Source organism: Mustela erminea, chromosome 4 (assembly GCF_009829155.1).
Source record: "Mustela erminea isolate mMusErm1 chromosome 4, mMusErm1.Pri, whole genome shotgun sequence".
Lineage (NCBI taxonomy): Eukaryota > Metazoa > Chordata > Mammalia > Carnivora > Mustelidae > Mustela > Mustela erminea.
In genome coordinates, this window is record NC_045617.1 from 5,456,949 (window position 1) to 5,475,329 (window position 18,381).

The 18,381-nt window shown below is 40.9% G+C and overlaps 1 protein-coding gene across 8 annotated transcripts in view; it reads right to left on the bottom strand.

Annotated features, from left to right (window-relative positions):
* PACRG (parkin coregulated) overlaps positions 1 to 18,381 on the bottom strand; it is a 512,994-nt gene that overhangs the window by 206,729 nt on the left and 287,884 nt on the right. For 5 of the 8 annotated variants that reach the window (XM_032337981.1, XM_032337974.1, XM_032337977.1 and 2 more), the window contains exon 4: positions 12,943 to 13,092. The exons of 1 other annotated variant lie outside the window; for it this stretch is intronic. In XM_032337981.1, coding sequence (XP_032193872.1) covers positions 12,943 to 13,092 — 150 coding nt within the window. Of the gene's footprint in view, positions 1 to 9,301; positions 9,358 to 9,925; positions 10,163 to 12,942; positions 13,093 to 18,381 lie in introns of those variants that run through there. 2 more of the 8 variants (XM_032337976.1, XM_032337975.1) reach the window with 2 other exon arrangements.

Here is an 18,381-nt window from a genome sequence, read left to right on the forward strand (position 1 = left end):
GGCTCCCTGTTCAGTGGGGAGAGTCTGCGTCTCCCTCTGCTCCTCCCCCTGGCTTGTGCTCTCTTTCACTATTTCTCTCTCTCTCTCAAATAAATAAATAAAATCTTTAAAAATGAAGATTTCTGTTCTCTTATTCTTTAGTCAAACACCAGTCTAGGTTCTGCTGTGAAAGGACTTTGTAGATGGAATTAAGGTTACTAATTAGCTGACCTTAAAAGATTATTAAGATTAGCTGGGTAGACCCGATGTAATCACCTGAGTCCTTAATGGCAGAAAAGGAAAGCAGATGAGATGTGGCAGAATGGGAGTCTAAGGCACTGGAAGCATGAGAAGGACTTGATCGACCATGGCTGGCTTTGAAGATGGAGAGACCATGAGCCAGGGAAGGTGGGCGTCTTCTACAAGTTGAGAGCTACCCTCTGTTGATAACCAGCCAGGAAATGAGGACCCCAGTCCTACAACTGCCTGGAAATGATTTCTGCCAACAACTGGGATGAGCTTGGAAGCAGAAATTTCTCCAGAACCTCTGTAAGGAATGTAGGGTGGCTGACACCTGATTTTGGCCTTATTGGCCATATTACCCAACGGCACCCACTGGACTTCTGATCTATAGATAATAAATGGATGCTATTTCAGTTAAATTTGAGGTAGTTTGTTATGGTAGCAACAGAAAACAAATATACCATCCATCCATACCCATCTATTCAGCAAATGTTATTGAGCTCAAGAACTGCCAGGAACTCTTCTTAAGCCAAGGATAAAGCAGTGACAAAGAAACAAAAGTCCTTGCCTTCATAGAATTTACATTCTAGTAACAATACTGAGATTTGAAAAAAGAACCTAGCTTTTGGCTCCTTGCTGTTTGGTAGATTAGAGAAAGGCTGGGTCTGCTGGCTGCCCTGGTGATGAAGGAGGCACCAGATGCTGGCCTGTCCTCCATGGCCCGTATCTTATGTACTTGAGGGGGCTCTCAAACCCGGTTGTAACGTTAGTAGCTTCAGGACTCATAATCTCAAATGCTCTCTGGTTGGGTTTGTAAACACAGTGTGCATATCATACTGTAGTCCTTAGCAGGGATTATGTAAAAATTACACACAGTGGAATTCCCAGCAAAGGTTCAACAAAAACTGCTCATGGAAATTCTAAGAGACAGCTGAAAACAGTACTTGGTGACTATAATTAACAATACTGTGTTCTGTATTTGAAAACTGCTGAGAGAGTAGATCTTAAAAGTTTTCATCACAAGGGGAAAAAAGGTACTTATGTGAGGTGATGGCAGTTCACTGAATTTCTCGTGGTAATTATTTAGCAATATATATCAAATCATTATGTTGTACATCTTAAAATTATGCATACTATATATTATATTTCAGTAAAACCAAAACAAAGAAACCAAACAAAAACCAAACCAAAACAAAACAAAAAACAAAAACGAAACAAAACCTAAACCTTCCTCCCAAAAAATAGTGTTTGGAGGTTGCCCACATAAGAAGGTCTTCTCAGGACCTTCCCAGGAATGGACAGTGTGTGGCTGGAGATGCCGACATACCTATTCTTCGGCAAGAAGGCAATGGTAATGGTCAGTAATTTGAAACTTTGTTCTATGTCTTCACTGTTTCATTGGCTAAGCTAATGCACTAAGTCTAAGCACCCTCCTCTTGCCATCTGAGCAGTCTCAACAAGTCCACCATTGCATCTGGATTTTATTCTTCCAGATTCATGCCCTGACCTCAGGGTCAAGGTATTAACGAGTGCAGAAGACGGTGGGGGTGAGAGGAACCGAAAGCTGACTTCTTTCTTCAGGGTTCTGGAAACGCCCTTTACTCCCCAGGTCTCCCATGGAGGTTGGTGTTAATTCAGGCACATGGGGTAAGGCTGTGAGGAAGCCTCTGGTGGATTTGAGAAGTGGAAAATGGCAGCATGTGGCCTGCTTTCCATCTCTAAGGATTTTTAGGAGGCTTTGCCAAGTTGGCATATGGTAAGCGCACAGTAATTTTTCCCCCTTCAATCAATCAATCAATATAAACTATGTGGTCTTCTCTTTGGCATTTCCCAAATAGTTGGTAAAAACCACATTGCTCTCTACAGCTTCTTGAGCTAGCCTAGTGCTTTTTTTTCCTGGAGGTAGTGAGACCAGCCTTCAGGTGAGAGAAAGGAGGCCCAGTACTCCAAGGCAAAACCAGAAAGTGTGACAGGTGGGTAAGTACAGGTGGGCGTGCTACCAGGTTCTGCTGGGCCTCTGCCATCACAAGCTAAATATTCTACTACGTCTCTTTGAGTGTCATCTTTCCACACTTGCAGAATTTTAAGAAACTTTGAAATGATAACATATATTCCACTGCTTCTAGACAGACCTACATCCCAGCCATCTGATCAGGTGGCTGTTTACCTTATTTATAATAAACATATCCACATACAACTGTGTATCGTACTCATTGATTTCTGCTAGAAGAACTACAAATTCCTCGAAACCCTCTATGTGTAGAATATCCAACTTATCTAAAGGTAAAAACAAAGCTTAAAATACTAGCTTTTTAGTTTAGTTAGTTTTAGATTTTAGTTTTTAAGATAAATGCAGGGTTTCTTTGGGGGAAGCAGAAGCATGGTTGTAGCAGGTATGCAGACTCTGAGAGTCACTGAATGGAGGGTCACTTTCTGTTCACTGCCATCTCAAAATGGATAGAAATAGGCTCACAGAAAGCTCAGTTGCAAGTACCGTATTTAAAGGGTGAAAACGCAAATTGATCTTGGAAGGATCTGAGTAGAACTTAGTCATAACAACATTGCCTCCGTTGCTTCTTTCTTTATTACTTGGAACATTAATTCAGGATGTACATGAAAATATAATACAGAAAGCAGGCAAGCAAAGAAATATCAATACTATTTGCAGTTTTTCTAAGGAAATATGTCTATTATATTTTTCAATCCTTCTTCATTGATGGTTAAGCTTATGCTGAGTTATATACATTCCACCCTGTCAATGTGAAAAATAATAGATTTTTGAGGAAGACAATACGAACAGAAAGCTGATTTCACCATAAGTGGAAAAGTCCTCCAACAGTTTTGTGTTTGGCTCAAGTAAGCCAAAACCGATATGACAGGGAGCTGAAAACCGCGACTCATGCGACCCACAGAGCCACTCAGTCAGCAGCACGCCTGTGGGAGTTTCAGGGGACCAGCTCCCCAGATGGACAGAGGAAGGCTTCTGAAGGGAGCCCATATGTGGTGAGAAGACACGGAGGAGATGTCTTTGAAGGGCGCTACTCTGTGCTCTGCTTCCAATCTCACCTGGCTGGTAGAACCATCTGGAGAGCCCTGAACGTGTTCCCAACAGTGGGACCAAACAAAGTCCTGGGGCTTCGTCCTAGCTGAGAATCCAGAGGAGCCCGGCCAGCAGGACTGAGGGCCTGGGCTTGCACTCCCAGAGTTTTCAGCACTCAGGATGGGCAAGTATAGTTTTCCTCGGGAGGGAGGGCTGCGGGGGTCATTTCCACCCTGTGGAACAGGGCTTTCTAGAAGAACCGAGGAATTGTGGGCACAAGAATCTGAGCTGAGTGTAGGAGACTCACCCTCACTGAGGGAGGAAGAAGACTCAGGGCCAAGGAAGGAGAATCTCCAGGATAGAGAGTGACTGCCCATGGAAGGATCAGGAAGATCTGTCAGCCATGTTTCCCAGGAGACAATCAGCCTTACAGCCTCCGGGCCCAAGAAGTAAGTGTCATGCTAGCTCAGGGTAGCATCGGCTGCGAGGACTGCCCCTCTTGTCACCATCAGCGTGTCCCACCCTGACAACCTAGGGGATACAACCTCGGTAGACGAAGTTTTGTGGGGAGGACAAGACATAAGGCAGAGAAATGGAGGGGACGGTCCAGGGCACTCCTGTGTTCTGAGGCAAGCTTCCAGCACAGAACAGATCTGTGCTGGGGGGTGGCGTGGGAGGCAGAGTATCTGAGGACAAGCCAAGTTCAGAATTTTGGTCAATCTGTTCATGAAGTGATTCTTAAGCACTGGAGTTGTGTGACTCCAAGTGCCTTTGATCTTCTGAGTGAGCAGAACAAGTAAGGCCCCTGTTAAGTTTTATGTAGTCAGGGAAAGACTCCCCCACTGAATAAAGCTTATTTTTTGTCTCCAATTCCCTTTAAAACTTGCCTTTTAATTATGTCATGAATAGTGACTATTCAACATAACAATTACACTGGTGACATGCTTATTTTCTCTGCAATGTCCACATAGAGACCTCTAAAAAGTCATTTGTTGGTGCTCCTGAAAGATTTGCATATAAAGGAAGATGAGAACGAGACCTTAATTATCTACAAATCCATAGTTGATATTTTAGGTGACTTAAAAAGTACAAATTATGATCTGGCGGAATATAGGAGCCTCTTTGAATTAAAGCTTTAGAAATCACCATGTGCTTTCTTGCCCAGATTAAGTAAAACTTTCTGTTGCAAAAATAGAAGAGAACACTGTTTTCTCTTGGGCGAATATTTGCATGCTTGCTCATTTGGGGCCCATCTTGAGCTTTTAAATACATTAAAGCATATTATACAGATTTCTCTAGGCATATCTTAAAGGCCTTAGCTGAATCCGTGGAAATCTCCTATTCAGAAAAGTGCCAGTTTCCAGCTAGTGGTGGAGATATACTGGCCAAGGATTAGGAACCAGCTGGAATCAAATCATTCTGTATGTTGATCCATTTTGGAGTACCTCAGAGTGGGTTTAAGGGGGAAAAAACCACAAATTTCACACATGGTTTGGCAAACAGGTTGAGCAAACGGCCAGTTGTCCCCACCTCTCCCTGCCTCTGGACCAACCCAGCTAGCTGATGAGAGAGACAAGGGTAGATTACAGAATCTATACAGTGGGAGAGACAACAGTAGCAAGCCCCAGGGGAGAGAGACCAGTTCCCTCTGCTGGTCACAGCAAGGTCAGAGGAGGTTCCAGAGGATGCAATGTTTGAATCCACTTCTGGAGAAAAAACAAGTGCTATCTCCTGTGAGTCTCTGGACTGGAATTAGGGTGGTCACTCAAGGTCGAGATCTTGGGTGTAGGACACATGGTCCATTCCGACAAGCAGGCAGTGGGGCCCAGAGGGCCAGCGCCCATCTCAAGCCCGTCTTTCCATGAAACAGCAGCCCTACTGCAGCAGTTTAGCGATGATGCGCGGGGTTTACCTGTGCAGCCTGTTCTAGACAATATCGTTCTAGAGAACACCAAGTCTGCCATTAATCTGGGACTCTAGTGATGCCCCTGGACCATCTATAATCTGGTGTTCTGACAATCTGACCCATGGAAGCAAAGTTACACTCGGACACTGAGTTTCAGAAAGATTCACACAGAGAAACTCCAAATAGAAAAGCCACTTACAAACTGAAAGCAATGTCTGTCTCAGAAAAAGGTTGGGATTTCAATAGTCCATTAGGGTGTGCTGGTTTTGGAAAACCTCTAGTTTCCGCCTTTTGATTGGATAAATATTTCAACTCTCTCCTGAAAGGAAAGGAATCCAGAGGAGGAGCTAAAACTACCTCACGGAGTGGAGCCGCGGAAATTTCCCTCTGATGGGATACTTCGGCCCGTCGGAGACAAATTTCTCAGTGTTTCTGACGGCTGGCATATGAAAAAGATATCAATTCTTGAAAAATTATATTATATCTGATCACCTTACCAAACTGCCATACGAATTCCAATTGATTTCACTTAGTTTTCTTGGAAGGACCCGAAACCACAGCTTTCCCCACAACCTCTGAGTCAGGCAGCAGATGTGACCTTCACCTACCGCCTGCCGGTTTGCAAAGCAACTTCACCCATGTTCCACCTCACTCGTGACCCACCCGCCTTGTCCTCATCTCCACGGCACTGACAGCCCTCCTGAGCGATCCCCGGCAGCCCTCTGCAGGTCAGCCAGCTCTCTCTAGGCCTCCAAACTCCTTTCTTAATTAAGGCAATGGAGGCACAGAAGAGTTGCATAACCCATCAAAGGTCACACAGCTGGTTTGAACCCTAACTCAAGCCAGGGTTCAGAGCCAGGAAACCGGATGGCAGAGCCTTTGCTCTTATAGACTGTCCCGTTTCTGGTTTTTCCCCTTATTGTTCTACCTGTCCTTGTCCATGAGGTGAACCGCAACTTACTGGTCCAAACACCGTTCAAGCACACAATGGCCTAGCCCCCTTGCCCAGCTGTTTGGACTGGTGCAGGTGAGGCAGTCCCCTACCCAGAGTCGGGCTCTGGGGCCTTCTGGAAGCCTGGAGGCAGTGGTGCCCTTGGGGGATTCTGGAGCAGCCGGGGCACCACCCCAAGCTGAGGAAGCATTTGCTTCCCCTCTTTGCTTAGTTTGCAGCATCACTGAAGGGAAACGAAATCAGGTCCTTGCCATCTCCTCTGCTCATGCTCACTTAGATCCCTTTCCTGTCGTAATCCAACAAGCCCATCCCGCTGAACGGAAAAGGTGAACTTGCTGTTGTGGAAAGCGGGAGTCTGCTTTCAGTTATTACAGTGAGAGCAGAAAGCACACGAAACCTCTAGCTTTGCTTATCAAGGATGGGATTTTATCTCCACGTACCCTGGAGGAGAGTTAGCCAAGGCTGTCCTGGGTTGAACATTGTCCTTTGTGGAACCTCTATATTTGACCTTACTCGAAAATAGGGTCCTCGTGATGTGATTTGTTGAAAGGAGTTCATCCTGGGATAGGCTGGGCCCTTCACCCAATCCTTACAAGGACTGGTGTGCTCTTCTGAAGAGAAGAGACACAGAGACACACATTGAGGAATGCCACGTGTGGATGGAGGTACTCATTGGAGCCCAAGGACTGCCAGGTGCCCCAGGAGCAAAGAGACAGGCATGGCGCTGATTCATCCCTACAGACTTGGCGAGCGTGGCCCTACTGACACCAGAACCATGAGATAATTACATTCTGTTGTTGAAGCCTCCCAGTTTTTGGAAATGTCTTACAGTAGCCCTAAGAAACTAATACACAGCCTTCAGAACTGGATTCTGGTTTTGTTGGGTCATCACCCTGCCTGTTCATGTGTTTCTGGATACAGAGACACAACTTGGAGAATAATTTTTCCCTCTTGGCAGATGCAACCAGAGTGGTCTACAGAGAAGAAACAGAACAGGTTCCGAGGCAATTTCTATTATGTGCCCCCCACCCAATACGGACTTCTTTTCCGAAGTGAATGGGTTTGAAAACTTGAATGAAGCAGTTTGAATGAAAAGGAAATTGACTCAGTGCACATCTGTAGATTTCTAAATAGTACAGACATCTTACAGGCTGACCACATGTGGGGTGCCTCATTGAGGGCAGACTTACCTCTGTGTCCTGGGGCTGTTCTCAGACTACTGCAGAATCATCAGTGTTTGCAGATCTGAGGGTCCTCCCTCCCCACCCCCTGAGGTTTTGGAAGCTGTGCTTATAAAGAACACGTGGAAGAAGAGACCTTAATCTTGGAGAAATTAAGATTGAGAGGGAAGGAAAGTCTTACATAATTTTTCAAAGTCCTGCTATTTGGGAAAGGGATTTGACACTGTTCCGTGTGGTTTGGATTAAACAGGTAAATCAGAATGTTAGTCATAAGTTTCAACTTAGCGTAGGACGTGACTTTCTTTTGGAAGAAGAATGGGTTACCTCATGAAATAGTGAAGCTACTTATTTAGGACAAGACTGAATAAACAAGTAGTGGGCAGGAAGACTGGGTTAGGGTATGAATCTCAAACACTTGCAAAGCACCTAATTCTTCTAGGCATGACACAGTCTGCACAGGAGAAAGAAAACCCAACATAAATGTTTTGACCTTGTAGAACTCATGATGGGATATGGTAGTTCAGTAAATTGGAGATAGGTGCAGACCAAAGGGTCCCTATGTGTATCTGCCAGCTTTGTTATGATCCTAGGATTCTCTTTAGGGCAACTAGTTAAATCTGAGCAGAGGAAGAACTCAAAGAAGATGAGATAGACACAAGATCATTCCGAATCTACCGTTCAGGAATGGAGGAGGTAGTTCTAATATGTACCTTAGTAAACTGAAGACACTCAAGTGTCTTCACATCTAATAAAACTAAAGATTTCAAAGAAACTTTGAAGTAAATTTCTAAAATTTAAGTCATCCTCAAAATTGGACAGAATCCCATGGGGAATAAAACTTAATTCCAAAATTAAATTTAAAACTCTGAGAAATAACCTTTATACAAGTCAATTGGAGATTTAAAAAACCCCACAGACTTTTTTGTCACACAATCAGCTCCCAAAAGTTCGTCAGCATTTTAAAGGACCATTGAGAGTGGGTCCCAATGGGCTCTCTGAAACATTTGGGAGAGTTTGAATCCGGTTGATGGAGAACACTTAGGCTTTCATTAGAAGTGTTTTAAATGACTACTAGGAGAAAACAATTGTTTCTTACTTCTTCAAACTACTTAAACTTCAGGGTCCAAGACTTGGTACAAATACTCTGAAGTTTTACAAATTTAATGCATTTTCATATCTATATGTTTTAATGTGTCTGAACTTGAATTGCAGTTTTTAAATCCTTTCTTCATCGACTTTTATTAATCTCTAGTGGCATGCATGCTAGAACTATCCTAGGAAAACCTACACACAAAGGGGCCATGTTTGATTTTCACATCCACATAAACAAACGTTATTTCATTACTCTATTTTCACATGTTCCATGACATAAACTTATGGTGCTATTAGAATCACTGATGCATGGAGTCTCTGAGCTGTTTTAGGACTACTGGTGCCGCTGGAAACAAAGGAAGCAAAATTAGGATTGCCTCCAGAAAGCAGGGTGATTGGAGAGCTCTAATCTGCTGGCAGAGCCCCATATTTTAGCTATAAATGTTTTAATGCCGTTTATTGTTTCATGCCTCTCAAATGCAATACACTGCCCCATTAATTTTGTAGTTTCATCTCTGGAAGCTATAAATTGAACATTCCTATTGTCTTAATTTTCTGTAACCTTTAATAACATTTGTGAAAGTATATAGGAAAGAAGAAATTGCTACTTCTTCCTTCTCTTTCAGCTCAAAGCAGGGCCTAGAAAGACAACATGGTTTAGATATCCAAAACTCATTGTTTAGAATTAAGGAAAACAAGCTCAAACTTAGATAGTACTCTGGATCTTCCAAAGAGGATAGTGATCCAGATGTCCCTTTTTGGTCACACTCAGGCTTCTCTTTTTAAAATATGACTTTCTCTAAAACATCTTAAATGTTCCAGCTTAAAGGTTATGCCAGGAAAAGATGGACTTGAAAACCCATTATCCTTGAATGAATCCCGGAGTCCTTAACTTATTTGGTCACCCACCTGGCGTTTGGCAATCAGAGGCAAGATGAATCCTTTGAGGCAAAGAGATCACTCCCTTGGAAAAACAGGAATCATAGAAGGCTCACAGAAGGGCCAAGCAGAAGGGTTACCCAACAGGGGGCCCAACACATTCAATCATCTACTCAAGTTGTGATATAATAATTTATATAGCATTGCAATATCTGTATAGAACATCTTAGTATCATATGTCTATAATATGGTACATGTATATCATGTCGTATGATACTGATGGCCATCTCACTGAGCACCTGGTCAACCAGGATGTACACAAAGAACCTATGGACACATTATCTTCAACTGTCACATCAACCTTACAAAAAAGATGCTCTTATATGTTGTATAGATGATTTAGAAAAATTTAAAAGCAATGTAAAGTCAGAAAAGCTACAAGACTTGCATCTTCTGACTCTAGATGTTATTACCCCCTCCAAGTCACAGCTTTCTTCTTAGACTTCTGTTGTTTTTATAACTTTTAAAATGAAGCCTAATTAAACCCTTTTAAAAATACGCATAAAGAGAAACGCAAAGCCACTCTTAAGTCTCAGGACAGGAATCATTATGTGGGGCTTGCTGGAAGTTTGAACACCTATAGGAGTGTAGATTGGGCCATCGATCAGTGCTGCTACCCACTTCCCACTCCTGCCTGCCCCTCGATGGCTCCCTTTGGTCCCCCCTTCGAGAAGACTCGAAGTCCAGGGCGCCTTGGAGTCTGTGCCTGCTTCACTGTTTGTCCAGCTCTTATCTCTTCAGCCCCACTGCTCGTTTTCCACAAAGTCCATTTGACATTAAAATAGGACAGAAATTGCAGGAAAGGAGCAGGCTTGCCCTTGGAGGGAACACTGACAGAGGACAAGGTCATTACTTTGAAGGACTAGTCTCTCATTCATTCTTTCTTTCCGGCATTGATCTCTGGTCTCATTCTAAACAAATATTTTGTGGTGGGAATTGAAAGAAATGTTTTAATCTGAATTTAACAGGACCTTGACTTATGTGAAAGTTAAGTAGGGGAAACATAGAAATGTGTAGAATTCTTTTAAATACGTTGAAATTAAAGATGAATTTTTTCGAATGTTACATGCTATATATTTCTAATATAATTTTCTTTATAAATATGACTATTCTAAAGACATGCGCTCAGATAAATAAGTATATATGGTCTATGAATATAAATATCTATAATTATAAAATAGGATTTATTAAGCTGCTGCTGAAGTTAAATTATTTCTGTAGTAAAAGTACTATTATAATTGGAAATCCTGTGTTATATGCTTCTTTTGGTAGAACTGAACCTATGGCAACATAGCCACTTTGAAGAATAGTTTTAAGTTTTATAGCTGGAATGCTCCAATTTTGTAATATGACCCTCTGGAAATCCAGCTTACTGCATCCTGGCATTCTACTGACAGGTTTCTAAGATAAGGAGAAAATGAAGCTGAAGCTAATATTTTTCCCCCTCAAATATCGGAAAGATATTAAGCAGAAAAACAGTTGAATGTAGAATTCCTCGTGCATGCATTTCGAAATGTTCCAAAATAATTAACCTTATTTGGGACCAATTAAGGCTAGGGTATAAACTATAAATTCCCACATTGATAAAATCTAAATAGGGATATATTCCTAGAGCCAATTACTTCTTTTGTTAAGCATGTGAACATCTGTGAGTTAAAGAATTAAATCAAAAGTATGAGAAAGATGTAGAAACCAACTGCTTTTCTTGAACGATCTAGTGATTTATCTCTCAGTGGTGGCTAAACTTACTCTTCTTTGCAGGTTTCCTTGAGGATGTGGGAGATTCTAATTGTCTTTTGAACATCACTGTTTTTCTTCTTTTATATGATACAAAATTGCTTAGATTTAAGCTGGAGATTCTACCGTGGGACACTGAAAGCATGAGCCCAGGGTGGTAGGAGCCACTGCTCTTACTCCAGGGAGGGGAGACGTGTGCTAGAGCTCATGGTCCATGACGGTCAAGCACAGAAGCACAGGTTTACATGTGAGAAGAATTCCAGAAAGACAGCTTTTATGGTGAAAAGACAGGCATGGCAATGGTACATTTACCACAGCTTTCCACGAGGATTATTGAGGAGACCCTTGCTAATCACGCACTTGAAAAATGTTAGCTACAACTGAGACTTTCTGGGGGTGGCTCCTCCTGAATTTTCCATTTTTAAAGTAACTCTCTCCGTCATCTCTCGATTTCCGTCCTCTTGCTCTCTGCCATCTCTGTCTCTCTCCAGTGAACTGGAGTCTAGACAGAATGAGCGAACTTAGGGCTTCTTTAATGAGCCATATTGGAACAACGTGCACACGTAGAGTCAGTCTATAGCCCCGTGGCTATTTGACGCTGCTCTATAGTAAAAATAGGAAGTCTGAATACAAAAATTCTTGAACAAGTATTTTCCATAGAGTAGAAATGCTGTTACTAAATCTGTCAGTTTATTAGATCATAGGAGATTCACTTAATAAGGCCCAGTTTTGGGTTTCCTGAAACTTGTCTCAATGTCCACATTAAGTCTTCTGCCATTCAAGTATTTTGGATGGATATTAATTCACTCTATTATGAGCATTCCTAAGCTTCTATAACTCCAGGTGAATTCCTTTCTACTAAATACACTTAATATTAAGTATATAAGTAGGTCCTGCTGTTGAAAGACAGATAAAGACCTTTTGAGGATTCCATGATTTCCTGAATAGTCTGCTTAATTAACCAGACTTTTAATAGCAATTTCTGAATTAAAAAATAGTAATTCCAAACAAAGTGGTTGTATGTGGCAGGAACACGCAGGTTTTTTGTTTCCTTTTTTTTTTCTTGTATGTACATGAGCAGATCATGTCACACACACACAAAATTCATGCAGTGTCCCACTGAACTGATAACTTATTTACATGACTGTCAGGAATTAACTTCAAATGTTGACTTACGCTGTGCATATGAGAAGCATGGAAATTACAAGGTAGCAACATAAAAGAAAATGAGAATCACATCTTTTCAAGAGGAATAAAAGGAAAATCACACTCCCAATAAACAAATATACATCCACTGCCTGCCAGAGATCACCACAACTTGCTAGTACCTTTGTTAGGGTAAAGCAGATTCAGCTGAGCTCACTAGTGTTTCCAAAGCTTATAGCATAATTAAAACAAATAAATGCATCAGCACACATATATATTTGTAATCAGCACTCACCATCAACTAAATAGCTACAAATTATCTATTTTTCTCCTTAAAAATTCATCTTAAGCCAATTAATAAAATTTTAACAGTTTCAAAAGGTAGAATTACTACCAAGAGAAAGGACAAACTCAAAACCTACTAATGTATTCAAAAGACTGTTAACAAAAACTTTACAGTTTAATTACTGGGAGATTACAGAACTGCTTCAACGCTTCTGTACTGAGGCAGTAAGCTGTACGTGTGAGGAGTAATAAATGAAATTGTTCATTTTACTGTTTCTCTGAGGAGTGGCAGGGAAGGGTGGGAGTTATACTATTTAGATCCCCACATGGATCCTGGTTTTATAAGCAATCATAGATCCTACATGTGTTGCGAATTAACTCTGCTCCAAACCGCTCCCTTTTCTTAGGGCTCCCAAGGCATTCGACTCCTGGGATCACTCACCATTCATATTCTTAAAGATGTTCAGGATGGGGAGAATCTGCCGGTAATACGGCACCAAAGCTTCACCCACCATCTCAGCGGACACCACCAGATGCTGGAGGACTTTAAGGGTGACGCAGATAACCTGCCGGTTTCGAAGGTTCAAGGCATCTTCAAGGTAGAACAAGGAACAAACCGAAAATAAAAAGCATTAATTTCTACAAGGGTAAGGCAAAGGCCATTTAATTGAACTGTACTCGGTTACTTGGATGAACTTTTATTATAATAGTTTTGAATCATGCACTGTAGTGTTGAATGTTAAAAGCAAGACCTGGTTTGTGCATTGTTCATTCTTCCAGCTCATGCCCATTCCCTCACCAACCCTAAGAAAGCTTCTCATCATCCTTCACAGCAGAGGCCGGTGATGGAGAGGGTCCGTTGGTGTCCCTGGGGTGAGAGGACCCCATGAAGGCCGACATAAAGACAAATTTCTGTGCAACAATCCTTTCCAGTTAACGACTTATGTGATCCTTAAAACCATTGCCAGGAAACAGACATTTATTTGGGAAGGGAGAACTGGGTGTGGTGTGTGTGTGCGGAGAAACCGCAGGCTGTAACAAACACCAGCAAAGTTCCTGGTAGAAGTGAACATAAAGTGACTGTATTTAGACTCTCAAGAAAGCTGGAAAGAAAAGTCCTAAAGCTCAGGACTTTAGAAGAAATCAACAGTAAGAGATCCAAAGTGGTTTTAAAGAATAATTCTGAATGCACAGGAACAAGCTACACTGCGGAGGCAGGGTGGGAAGCAGTGGGTTACCTGGCTGTCCCCTTGCTTGCTGGGTCTGAAAGGTACCATTGGTCCCAGCAAGGGAAGCAGAGGTCTAGGGACCAGGACTCTGGTAATTAGCTGTATGAACCGGCTCACTCCCCTACACGGTCTCAGTTTCCCCAATCATGAGAATGTATTATTTACCTTCTAAAATGACTAAAAGTTCCAACATTTAAATAGAAGGGCTATAGAAAGCATCTATCATAGAACGTCAGAGATGGTGACAAACGGTGATGCCCCCAGACTATTCTAAGAGAAAGTCAAAGGCTCTTATTTGTAAGATGTTCCATCTTCTAAAGAAAAGACTGGCTGGGATTAAACTATGTGTCATGTATGGAAAGACAAAGGGAGCCAGGCCACCAAAGGGATGGCACCTGGTCAATATATGTGATGCAGTCCTAGCATTATTCTTGAACTCTAGCTCACATTTTCAATAGCTGGGATCTTCCAGCACCTCAAATTCAGTGTGTTCCAAAGATAGGTTTCCTCCATAAGCTTTATATTTTTCCTACATTCCCCTTATTAGTAATGATTCGACCAGATTCCCAGGCTCTGGTCAAAATTGTTGAATATCTCATGTATTTATTGCATACTCCACTGAAAGTGAAAACCAGAATGGTTGTATGGGTACAGAATCGTAAGTGTCTCTTTGTTCACCCCTGCGTGGCTGACTGGAAATTGCAGCTCGTTGCCACTCCCAGCACTATGAGAGAATATTCTACCACATATTGCTAGCCCAGAAAGAGATCAAAATTCAAAATTCAAAGTTCAGTTTCTATTGAATGCATATGGCTTTCACACCATCTTAAAGTTGAAAGATCCTACATGAGACCATTTTAAGTTGAGGACCGTCTATAAACACAAATGTGATGAGTGGAGGTGGCTCCACTTTACCTCAGGGAACCAATCTGAATACAACTATGGCTCTCGGTTGTACACTGGCTCATTACCACAGCATTCAGACACACTGCAGGCCGGACCAGACTCTGAAAACAACTAGAAATGGAAGGCTATAAGTTAGCCGAAGCGTTGTAGTAGTAAGTCATCTAAAAGCCAAGCGTCAGAATACCACGGGAAGGTGGGAAGGGGAATGGGCAGGTGTAGCATCTCACAGACCGTAGTGGGGGCTCTTTTCCTCGTTTGATCCAGTGTAAAACTCGTTTCGTTTTTTCAGGCGACCAGGTACTGACCCCGCCTCCTGACCCAGCTCAGTTTAACAAAAGAGAACTTGGGAGCCCGCAGAAATGTTGCTGTGAGGATTATGGGCAGAGACACTCTTAAAACCTCTACCAATAAAGCTAAACATGTTTAGGGCTCAGAAGTACACAGAGCTGTGTGATAGCTCCTGCACGAGTACCCATGTGTGTGGAGTACCCTCATATTCCAGAAACGAAGCAGAGCACTCTACATGTATTCATTTACTTAATCCTCACTCATCAAATATTTGCTGAGAATGTGTATGTGCCAGTCACTCTTTTAGGAACTGGAGTAGGAGAGTGAAGAAGACAGATATAGCACTCATCCCCTTGGGGCTCACCATATAGTCCGGAAGAAGATAGTGAACAAATACTACAAGTTTGATGAATATTCATAAGACTGATAGGGTAGTTAAAGAGCAAACCAAAGGGTCACCTAAGCCCAGCGGAGAGAGTAAAGAAGGCTCCCAGACACAGGACAGACTCAAGAGATGAGTAGCTGTTCCTTAGATGAAGACTATTCCGGGAGAGGGAACAGCATGCTGGAGGCTGTCTCCTCTTAGACAAGAGTCTTCCTTCTACAAGGTTGACTGCAGCTCCTGGGGTAAAAGTTCTACTTAGCAATGCGGGAACGGAACTCCAGGTAGCACAGAAACAGTCTTCTAAATAGTTGTATCATTGTGTGGAGCCCACGTGACAATGGCAGGAAAGATTTTCATAGCCAAAGTGGCTACAGAATACTGGCTTTTTCAGTTTTTTAATTTTTTTTTTTAGAATATGCATACCAAAGTTTGCAATAAAACAGCCTAGATTATGCTCATTTACTACCAATGTTCGAGTATGCCACAGAGAATATATTGACTTAGAGCTAAATTTTTTATATCTATGAGTAATAATGACATCAAACTTTTGTTGATTAGGTTTATGCCTGTCTGTAGAGATGATGTTTACTTGGAAATAAACTAATAATCTCTCTCACCATGGATGGTAATAACAGCCATCAGGAAATAATTACTTCATTTCACTGCAACCTTGATTGAATTAACATGTTTGTGATAAATGCTATTGGATTGACAATGACTGACAAGTAAAATGTGTGAACCATTCTTCTTAACGGCATCGAAAATGGAACTCAGTCCTCCTAAATGACCAAGGAATAGCTCAAAAATCTCTGCAGTCTCTGTGAAATAAAGGCAGGTTATGCACTCTAAAAGCCTCTTAACTTCATCCAGGAGGGATTTTTTTATATTGCCCCTTTCCACTTCAGTTCCTCTCTTTTTCTTCCTCATTCTTGAGGAATTAAGATATACCATTAAGGTGGAAGTCTTTTTGTTCTTACCATCCCAATGGAATTAAATAAAAAAGGGAGTTTTTTTTTTTTGAAAAAAGTTTCTTTTCCTTTGAAAAAGTATGTTAACAGATATAAAGAATATGATTCTGTACCTTAAAAGAGCAGGAACGTGTTTATTATTGTCTTGATGGGCCCGAAAGCTATTGTCAAGACATAAGTGAGGACTTTGAACTCAAGATTTAAGATTTTAAGAAGGGTCTAACATGAGATATCTACTGACATTATAAATCAGCCAGTGGGACCTTTCTATTCAGAAAAATTGGATTTCTATTGTGCTGCTTACTTCTTTCAAGTATAATCAACAAGACAGAGCTTCTAGATATATAGAAATTGCTGGAGAATAAGGAAAAAATAATTTAAAGTCAAAATGGTAAAACTTATTCATCTTCAATGGTTATAAGTTACATGTATGATTTTTCTCAAGCACAAAAACCATTATTGCTATAATTTTTGCAAAATGTAAACATTTTCTACTATCAGATATGATTCACTACTTGGGAATCAGGAAAATGGAAATATTTCTAGTTCTTCTTTTAAAACTGGAAACACCAAACAAAAAACAAAAGCAAACAATAAAGTCTAAAAAATATTTTTGAAATATGCTATAAATGTTAATATCCTTGATAAACAAATAGTTATCACAAACCAATAAAAGATTGAATTTGCTAATTAAAAATGGGCAAGGAATAGGAATACATAATGCACAAATTAATAAAACAAAAAATTAACATTCCAGAATGTTCAGCTTCATTAGTAATCAAAATAACACTACTTTATAACTTTGAATGTCATTTAACAAAAAGTTTTTGAAAATGTAATACTCAGTGTGGACACAGGTTAGGGAAGAGAGGCACTCTCACAGATACCATATTAGAAACCATCACAATCTTTCTGTAGCAATATAGTAGTCCCCTCCTTATGCATGGGGGATCTGTTCCAAGACCAGTAAATTCTTATCATATCAGTACCAAACCCCAACATATGCCTTGTTTTTTTTCTATACATACATTCTTATCATAAAGTTAAATTTATAAGTTAGGTGTACTGAGAAATTAGCAATTACAACTGATAGAGCAATTATAACAATAGAGTGTAATAAAAGTTTCGTGCATGTGGACTGGTGTAGGAATTGTGACATAACATTAGGCTTCTACTGACCTTCTGACATATGCCTGGAGGAGGATCATCTGCTTCTGAATTGCAGTTGACCATGGGAGACAGAACCATGGAAAGCAAAACCATGGATGAAAGTGTGGGGGCAGTGGGTGGGGACGCCACTGTATGTGTATAGTATTTGACCCAGCAATTTCGCTTCTAGGCATTTAGTCTAAGGAAGTATGCACCCGTGCAGAAAGAGGGATAGGGAAGGATGTGGTCCATAATATTACTTATAATTAGAAACAATCTAAATGTTCCAAAAACAATGAATTAAATACGATCAGGTATACCTATGTAATGGAAAATTCCAAAGCTACCAAAGTCACTTAATAGAAAAATATATTTTGGGGGCACCTGGGTGGCTCAGTGGGTTAAGCCGCTGCCTTTGGCTCAGGTCATGATCTCAGGGTCATGGGATTAAGCCCCGCATCAGGCTCTCTGCTCCGCGGGGAGCCTGCTTCCCTCTCTCTCTCTCTGCCTGCCTCTCTGCCTACTTGTGATCTCTCTCTGTGTCAAATAAATAAATAAAGTCTTTAAAAAAAAAGAAAAATATATTTTTTATACATTTTTAGAAAAATGTTGATAAGATACAGGTGAGGAAAAAGGTAGGTTATAAAGCTATGATCTCCTTTTGTAGAATAGAATGTAAACAGAAATTTATATACTCAGTCGCTAAAGCAGAGACTATCTTTTCTGTAGGCATACATACACACATATAGGATTTTATTCCAATAAAAAAGCACATTTTTTATACTGCTTAAAAAATATTCAGCATATTTACCTAAAAATATTATTCTTCATGATCATGACTTTGTATATTTTAACTTTGTGGAATATAGAACTCTCTATGCTTTCTCTGTATTTTCTTGATTATTCTTAACCACTTGTATCTTGAGACAAACTTTAAAATAATTTCGACAGCTTAA